The 9709-nt window shown below is 36.6% G+C and overlaps 1 protein-coding gene across 5 annotated transcripts in view; it reads right to left on the reverse strand.

Annotated features, from left to right (window-relative positions):
- TXNDC16 (thioredoxin domain containing 16) overlaps positions 1-9709 on the reverse strand; it is a 118716-nt gene that overhangs the window by 39373 nt on the left and 69634 nt on the right. For all 5 annotated transcript variants that reach the window (XM_040641834.1, XM_040641836.1, XM_040641833.1 and 2 more), the window contains exons 10-12: positions 4323-4489; positions 3880-3940; positions 1477-1600 (exon numbers count right to left, since the gene is read on the reverse strand). In XM_040641834.1, coding sequence (XP_040497768.1) covers positions 1477-1600; positions 3880-3940; positions 4323-4489 — 352 coding nt within the window. The remainder of the gene's footprint in view (positions 1-1476; positions 1601-3879; positions 3941-4322; positions 4490-9709) is intronic.

Genomic DNA, 9709 nt, shown 5'->3' on the forward strand with positions numbered 1-9709 from the left:
TCCCATCCTGTATATTTTTCCTATACAAATGGGAACAAAACAAGGTGGGGGGAATTATGTATATGGACATGACTACATACACTATTATGGGCCAATATGGATTATAGACATAGAAAGTTAAGATCAAAAAAAACAAACAAACCCCCACAACAAAACAGGAAACAAAAGGCAAAGGTATAAAAGGAATCCTAGAACTAGGCTAGGGAGAGAAGGGAGGCAGAGAAGAAAGAGAAGGCCGCACCCCAGGGCAAACTAAGGGGATGTGGCAACAAGAAACTCTGGAAACAAGCAACTCCCATTGAGGACAGGAATCTCACTAAGCCGACACAGGGGCAATTCCCTTGACTGGAGGGTGGAATCTATGAACCATGATAGAAATAGAGCTGGGAGAAAGAGACCGGAACACAGGTCGATGTAATGACAATGCTATGGAGAACTATGGCTTAAACCATGAGCAGTTCCAACCTCTGCATATTAGAAAAGAACTAGAACATAGCTCAAACCAAACAACTGGTCACTGGTAACCGTTAAAGCTCAGAGCCCTTATTAAATTTATAATATAGATTCTGATCAAAATGATGAATGGACCTCAAAAAAAATATGTAAATTACTCCCTTCTTGGCGCTCATGATAGTACTATGTAAAACACTCAAGTACATACTAAATGCAATACAAAAATGAACAAGACATAATCCCTACTTTAGAGATATTACAGACTAGTCGAGAAGAGAGAAAAGCAAGTGAGCAATTACAGGATAGGATTAATGTTATGAAAGAACTATCAGTAACAATAATGATCAGACATATAAGATTTCAAGTCAGAATGCTTAAGTTCCACCACGTGCCAATTGTGAGACCTTGGGTAGATCACTTAACCCTGCTAAAACACGGATTCTTCATCTACAAATGAAGGTGACATCAGCTAACTCAGAGGATGACGATCAAAGTAAATAACGTGTAGGGGAATAGCCTTGGAACTACAGCATACTTCCAAAACATAAGCAATAAGTACAATAAAAAGTTTTAAAATGTTATTGAAATTTACTCCCAAATTGTCAATAATCAGATTTATTTACAACTACAAATCCAACAATATTTATTAGAATTTCATTTCCTAATAGGAAAAATAAAAATAAAATACCATGTTGCGGCTCCTGGGTCATTTTTAAACATGGAGTAGACCAGAAGGGCTGAAAGAACTGATTTGGAAGATAAAGGCACAGAAGTGGAAAGCTAGAAGCCTGGCGTGTAACAGTGAAAGGTATCACACTCAACAAATACAGCATCCTTACCTTTTCCACCAAATCAACTTGATAAAATGTCATTCAAAATAGGTTTCTCCAGGTTTTTTCATAGTCTTGAATGTCAAAACATTCTATGAGAAAGTTAATTCATTGAAATTTCACTGACCTTATGGGTGCCGAGCAGGAATGGGGGGGGGGGTGGACGGGGAAGGAGCATCACAAAATATATTACCCATATCTGGACTTTCCATGTCCTCATCTTCATCTTCTTGTATTTCTTCATTGTGCATATTACTTTCCACATGGGATATTATTAAATCAACATCATGTAAGACCAAAAATTCCACTGGCACTCCCTAGAAATACATTCATTTTAATAAAAATGTTTTACTTGTTTGATACTAAGATGAAACTAAATCTTTGAACTTCCGTTTTAAAATTAAATAAAACAGAAAAAGCAAATTCCACAATCATTATGAAAAGTATGCAAAGCATACTTTATATAAAGATGGTGTGTACTCATGAAAAACAAAGGCAAAAAAAGAACAGAGTCTCACTTGCTTCTCGTCACAACTGCATTATACTGAAGTCCGAAACATTTCACACATAACAGCGTGTCCCACCTCAATATAAAAGGAATATATATGCAACTTAATTGCAAATAGGGCCAATCAAAATTATTTTGCTATTCCACAGAAATATTCAAAATAGTATCTCATCCTACAATAATTCCACTAAAATTTAGCTAAAAACATAAAACTACAATCTGCCCCCAGGTATTTTAAGAATACCAAATCTAGCCCACTGAGATTATTCCATTATAATTTCTTTCACTAATACCCAACTATCACATCTTAAAAACATGAAATTCTAGGCCACTAGATTATTTCAGTAAATTATTCCTGACTATAACTACACAGAATAAAGTATAAAATAACTCTAAGTGTGTTTGTTCTTTGATATCACATATCCTCATCTTTTTATTATTACATTCAAAGTGAGCAACTTTTTACTTCTGTGGCAGCAATGGAGTTATAAGGTAGAGTGATTAAAGTCAAACCAAATTTGTTTGAAGTATTCATAGATATTGTGGTAGTAAACTTTTTTATTCAAATACAACATCCACACAGGAAAGAACACGAACTGTAAGTGTATAGTTTGATGAATTTTTACAGAGCTGATACACTTACATAACCATCACACAGGTTAAGATACCGAACATTACCGGCACACTGAGAGGCCATCTTCTTGCCTCTCCCGGTCATTACCCTCCCCCAAAGGTAATCACTATTCTGGCTTTCATCACCATCTATAAATTTTGCCAGTTTTTTAATTTATACAATGGAACTATATACCGTTTGTACTCTTTTTGTGACCATTTCTTTTGCTCAACACTATTTGTGAGGTTTATCCATGTTACATTTAAAAGCAGTTTATTCTTTTTCAATGATGTATTCATTATATGAAGATACTAGTATGTACTGTATGTATGTGTTTAACCATTCTATTGCTCATAGACATGTGTTATTTCCAGCCTCAGACCATTATAAATACTAACTGCTATGAACATTACTATAGCTCTCTTTTGGTGCACGTGTATACACATTTCTGTCGGGCAATACTTAGGAATGAAATTGCTGGTTCACATGATAGATGATAGATAGATCGATCTCCTCAGCTTTAGGAAGCACTGTCAAATATTTTTCCAATTCTCATTGAACTAATTTTCAGTCCTACCAAAAGTTCTTATAACTCTACCTTCTTAAAAACACTTGGTATTGTTACTTTTTAAATTTTTAGCCATTCTGGGGGGTGAGTATTGGTATCTCTTGTGGTTTTATTTGCATTTCTACCTACAGTCTATCTGCTAATTGGATAGGGGAAATGCATCTTATGATGGAGATAATTAGCTGTCTCCACCTTAATTCCGTAATCAAATGTGGCATCATTAAGTGAGAAAACCAGACATCATCCACCTTAAGATAAGATAAAATGCAAATAAGCCAGCACTGTTAAGTATTCTCACCCAAAACGTTTAATGGAGCTAGGCAATCTAACTTCCAGTTTTTAGAAAACATAAGGGAACAGAGGAGAAAGGCAGACAATAGCAAATGGCAACAGACCAATCCAGAATATGGAAAACCCGGCCCATTTATCTAAAAGCCGCTATCATGGGGGAAAAGGAGAGGGAGTGTTAAGACATTGAGACATTTAAGAAACACACCAAATGCAATTCATAATCCTTAACTAAATTTTGGTTCACAAAAAACATCTTCAGAAATTAATTTCAGGATGAGAAAATTTGAATACGAACTGGCTATGAGATTAGGCTATGATATAACAAATTACTGTTAATTTTGTTAAGTGTGATAATAAGATTGTGATTATATTAGAAGAATAACAGTAATTTTTAGAGATTCATGCTAGATATTTATGGGTAAATGTCATGATATCTAACATTCTTTGGAATGTTTCAGAAAAAAATAACAGGTGAACAGGCTAACAGCAATAATCTTTGAATAGTGGCAATTTGCAGAATTTCTTTCCTGTAATAAGCATATACTATTTTAGGACCACACGTATTAACTTTCTCTAAATGAGCAGACATTGTAGAGCAGTATATAAAATGACTAACCTCTTCTGCTCTTCTGAAGACCACATTAGCATGCTGAGGAATGTCCGCTTCCAGGGAGTCCCTTTTTCAAAATGGAAATAAATGTTTGATATGGCTAATCTGAAGAACAGTCATTCACGACATCAACAGAAAAGAGAACTGTACGTTCTTACACTAAAAACAACTTATGAAAAAAAGATTACAATTTAGCGAGTCTGAGAAACTTTTGTCATAAATACAGACTAGATGTTCCAGTCTCCATCTTCATTTAGCAAAGTTTAAAGGCCTCAAGTTTAATCAAGTTAATAATTAATGTACAGACTTTTGCTTAGCAACTGGTTCTAACTATATTAGAATCTACTAGAGATCTAAGTTTATTTACAAGTGAATATAGTACCATATTTAAAAAAGAGAAAAATTCTAGTGTTTTGCAAAATACAGTGAATATTTCATGTTCAAGATACCTTAACAAGAGTAGAACTCCTGCCTTCCCCAGAAGACGCCAAGCGGCCCATTCTGCAGTCCTTCTGTCAGCTTCGTATGTCGCTTGCTGACTAACAATGAAAACCAGGGGTAATCCTAGTTGGAGATGAACAGTTGAAACCTGCTGAGGGTCTTCAGCAACTTCAGTCTTCATTTTAAAAAAAGAACAAAATGTCTTCACTGTGTGAGAATAGGGTTCCAACATTTGGATATAAACTCTAATTCTTATTAATAATGTCATGATAAAAAAAAAAAAGTCTGTGAAATAAATCCAATATTAACTGAAATGACCTCATTATTTTCTGAGGTTAATCCTCCCAAGGTACCTATAGGTACCTTTAAGCATTATAAAACTAACACATTTACAAAGAGTTAAACGTGAAATTACAACCACAAGGAATAAGCATATTATAAGGAAATTTTTAAAAAAACAATAAGTAAAACAGTGCGGTACTGATAAAGAGATATTGCAAATGAAATAGAAGAACTGAGGAACAGAGTCTTTTGTGTAAGAATTTAACATATAACGACAGATTACAAAACAATGAGGAACGTCTGAGTTAGGACAGCAGCTTGAATATATACATCTAAATTTACTCCTTCCAGAAATCCCAGGAAAACTATAGCAGGAAGATTTTTTAAAGGAGATATACATACATATGTGAAGAAAGGAAAAGAGAAAAGGCAAACATTTTTTGGAAGCTGAAGAACAGAATAAAACTGACTTAGGAGAATCTAACAAAGCAAAACCATAAGCCATGAGAAAGAAAGCTAAGAAACAATTTTAACTGCAGCATCCCTAAAATTGCTCAGGATTTGTCAGTGCCTGGTACTTCTGGAACCAGGAGAGAAATACTGGAGGGCAGTGGCAGGAAGGCTCTGGAATAAGGAGGAATAGGTAAAAGCTTTGGAGAAGGAGTTAGATCCCGAGATTCCCATCCCGACTCCATGAGTTTAGGCAACTGTTCCTCCCTCACACCAGGAGAAATCTGGGGGGACTTCAGAAAATCTCAGAGTGTGAATACCATGCCAAAAGTGGGGGGATTAAGTAACTAAATGCTAAGACACCCCCAACATCCAACCCACTCAGTTCTCAGAATACAAGCGGCCAGACTTCTGTCCTCTGGGCAGAAGACGGGAAGATCCTTTTCTGAGAATCGTAAGCCCAAGAAAAAGCCTGAGGATACTGACATTAGGGTTCACCAAAAAGCAGCTCAGGTTCAATCACCCTACAGAACTCAGAATTAACAAGTCTCATCTACATTCCCAGAGTTTCCAATCAGCTTTTTAGGTTCATATTCTAAATCACAAACAGACATCCAAGGAGTAACACGCATCTGAGGGAAGCCTCCAACATAAAAGATAGAGACCAGAACAAATAGAAAAACAGATAACATGGAGAAAACACAGACAATTCAGGAAACAGATTCAGAAAACCACCACTAATAAGCTCCAGGTGATGGGAAGATACTGCATTAATAAAGAAATAAAAACTAAAACTGAACAAATCTGCCAGAATATATGTACAGCAAAAGATGGAAAATAAGAGAAAATGTAATAAAGGTGAAGGATTGGCTCAAGAGGTCCAATGTCCAACTGGGAGTCCCAGAAAGAGAGAAGGGAGAAAATAGAAGGGAAGAAATCATCACTGAAATAAACACAAAAGTTTCCCATGACGAAGGAACATGAATTGCAAGACTGAAAGTGCCCACTGAGTAACCAAATAGTGGATAAAAGTAGATACACAGAAGATGCCTTATTCCAAGCTTTGCAATTATTGAGGAATTTTTTTAATCCTGAAAGTTTCTAGAGAAAAATTGATATTAATTATCCATGGTAGGCTGAATTCCAAAATGGTCCCCAAGATTCCTGGTGCATAAATCTTGTATAATCCCAATCTCTAGGAGAGTCATTTCCTTGATTAGATTACATTATAGAAGACTGTCATGGCACAATGCAGTGAGATTGTCCTACTGGCTCTGAAAGAGAAAGCTGCAATTTTTTGAGAAGGCCCTGTGGCGAGGACCTGAGAAGAGCCTGTAGGAGCTAAGAGCAACCAGCCAACAAGCAGCAAGAAAGTGGGGACCTCAGTCCTATAGCCACATGGAACTGAATTATACCAAAGCTTGAATGAGTAGAACAGCCTGAAGGAACAGAAAGACCTGGTTCCTTCTTTGTGTATTTAGAGAACAATCAGTAATTCAGCTTTAAAAAGTGAAAAAGAGGAATAAGTGATAAGGATGGAGATCTGGCAAGGGGCCAAATCATTAAAAAACCATTATCTCCTCCTAAGAAAGTAGGGCTCTCTTCTGTAAATGAACTGAAACCGTTTAGAAATTGTAAGAAATATTACAACATGTGTGTTTAAAAATATTATTCTGCCAGCAATGGCAAGTATGAATTTCAAGGGAGTGAAAAGGGGGGGGGGGCGGGAATAGAGACCAGATCAGTTACTATTACTAAAATAGAACATGAGAGATGGTGAAAACCTTACGGCACTGGATGTTAGAATGGTTAGAATTCAAAAGATATTTAAGATATAAAATTAGATGCAGGAATTGAGAATGATTTCCCAGGTTTCTGCTATAAATGACTGGATAGTAAATTAACCAAGATAATGGAGAAAGAACGGATGGTGGAGAAGGACAACACACTGATGTTGGACATACGGAGCTTAAGGAGAGATACATCTAATTAGTAGTTAGAGATACAAAAGCTACACCTAATTAAATACTTAGATATATGGGTCAGGAAGTCCAAAGAAAAATTTGACCTGAAAGCTCAGATCTGAGAATCAGTGTAGTTAATGCCATAGAAACAGATGAGATCACTTGAAGGGTATTTTCTGAGCATCTATCACTGTGTGTGTAGCAAAGTACTCCAAAACCTGATGGCTTAAAATAACAAGAATCACTTATTTTGTTTGTATATCTGCAAGCTCATCTCTGATCCATGTAGCATTAGAAGGGTCCCTGGACAGGAGGCAGAGGGTCTGTTTAAAGATGGCTCATTCACCAGCATGTAAGCGCATACTGATTATATGAGCTCAGTCAGGGCTGTGGAATAGGGGCCCAATTCCTCTTCATCAAGGCTTCTCCTCAGATTTAGTCTTACACCAAGGTACCTAAGTTTCAAGAATTAGCAACCAAACAGAGCAAAGGAGAAGCACAGGGCATCTTATGACAGACCTCAAAAGTCACAGATCATCACTTTAGCCCTATTCTAATGGTTAAGACAGTCCACAGAGGCCCAATCAGCTTCAAGGAGAGGGGACATAGACTCCACGGGATAGGCACAGTTATAAGGTCACATGATAAGAAGAGCGTATGGGATAGGAAATGTTGTTATTGCCACCTTTGGAATATACAATCAAATTCCGATGGGATGAGGCTTCGGACGTCTTAGAGAGAGGAGTCAGTGTATTTTGCAAGTGGGAGAAATGTGAATTGTTGAAGTCAGTAGTCTGCCCTCTGGATGTAACAATTCACACTCCACCCAGGCCTCATCCCACCAGATTTTGAGATAAATGCAAAGTCTAAGATCTCACCATCTACATTCACGTCTAGCTGTAGATGGGGTTTCTCTAGTGTGGTCCCATAGATATAGCATCTTGAGAACTGTTCTCAATCTTAAAGCCTGTGAACTAAGGAGACAAGTTATTTGTCCCTAGTACGTACTCAACAGATAATGACTAAACAGACATAGGATAATGACGATACACACTACTGTTTGAAAGGAGAGAAAGAATGATTACAGAGTAATCATTAGGGCACAGGGATTCCGTAGTCCACCCAGGTATATGTTGCCAGTTATCTGATCATGGCTTAGTCCTGCCCCATAAGAGTTGTTCTCTGAGGCTCAATTACAAACTCTGGGCTCTTTGTCCTCTAATTCATTCTTTCTTGTTTACAAAAAAGGTGCTGTGTTTGCAGCTGAGTTGATTTCTCAGCCTTTTCCTACCCATAGAAATTTGGGGGTCCAAAGAACTGTTTTCATTTTGTGCTGTTTCTATCCCTTTCCATACAAACTGATATAATTCTTTTTAAAACTGGTGGTTTCTTAATCATAAAAGTTATAATCCATTCTATTAGACAAAAGACAAAATCGAAGTCCCTGATAGGCAGAAAAAGTAATAAAGTAGTACCATAAAAATTGCAATTAATAAATTTATGTATCTATAAAAATACTTTTATATAGAGATGCCTGGGTGGCTCAATCAGTTAAGCATCTGCCTTCAACTCAGGTCATGATCCCAGGGTCCTGGGATGGAGTCCCGCATCAGGCTCCTCGCTCACCTGGGAGCCTGCTTCTCCCTCTACCTGCCGCTCCACCTGCTTGTGTTCACTCTCTCTCTGACAAATAAATAAATAAAATTTTTGAAAAAAATACTTTTATGTATTTTATGTAAAATATAGATTATATACATAAATTGATAGAATATACAAAAGTGACAAAAACACTCTTGCATTGCAGAGGATTACCAATATTTTTCTTTTCCTTTTTTTTAAAGATCTTATTTATTTATTTGAGAGAGAGAGAAAGTAAGAGAGCAGGGGGAGGCGCAGAGAGGGAGGGACAAGCAGACTTCAAGCTGAGTGCAGAGCCCAACATGGGTCTCGATCTCATGACCCTGAGATCATGACCTGAGCCGAAATCAAGAGTCAGATGCCCAACCAATTGAGCCACCCAGGGGCCCCACCAATATCTTTCTAAAATTCATAAATTACTATTAAATTATTTAACTTAGAAATTAATTTTCAAAAAAGGGATATCAAGAAAAAAAGAATTATAACAGACTGCAAAGAACTACTGTACACCTAAAAATTAAATAAACTAGAAGACATGGATAAATTCCCAGATACATATAATCTACCAAGACTGAATCATGTAGAAATAGAAAATGTGAATAGACATATAATAAGGAGATTGAATCAGTAATCAAAAACCTCCCAACAAAGAAAAACCCAGGGCCAGATGGCTTCACTGGAAAATTCTATCAAACACAAAGAAGAACTGATGCCAATCCTCCTCAAACTCTTCCCAAAAAATGAAGAGTAGGAAACATTTCCAAAATCATTGTACGAGGCCAACATTACTCTGATACCAAAGCCAGACAAAGATACTACCAAAAAACTATAGACCAATATCCCTCATGAATAGTAATGAAAATATCCTCAACAAATTACTTGTAAACTGAATTCAACAGCACATTAGAAAAAATTAAACCCATGACCAAGTAGAATTTACCCCTGGGATGCAAGGATGGTTCAAAATCAATGTAATATACCACATTAACAGGACAAAGGACAAAAATCACATCATCATCTCAACTGATGAAGAAAAAATATTTGACAAAATTCAACACTCT

The sequence above is a fragment of the Ursus maritimus genome, unplaced genomic scaffold (genome assembly GCF_017311325.1).
Source record: "Ursus maritimus isolate PB19 unplaced genomic scaffold, ASM1731132v1 scaffold_25, whole genome shotgun sequence".
NCBI classification, from domain to species: domain Eukaryota; kingdom Metazoa; phylum Chordata; class Mammalia; order Carnivora; family Ursidae; genus Ursus; species Ursus maritimus.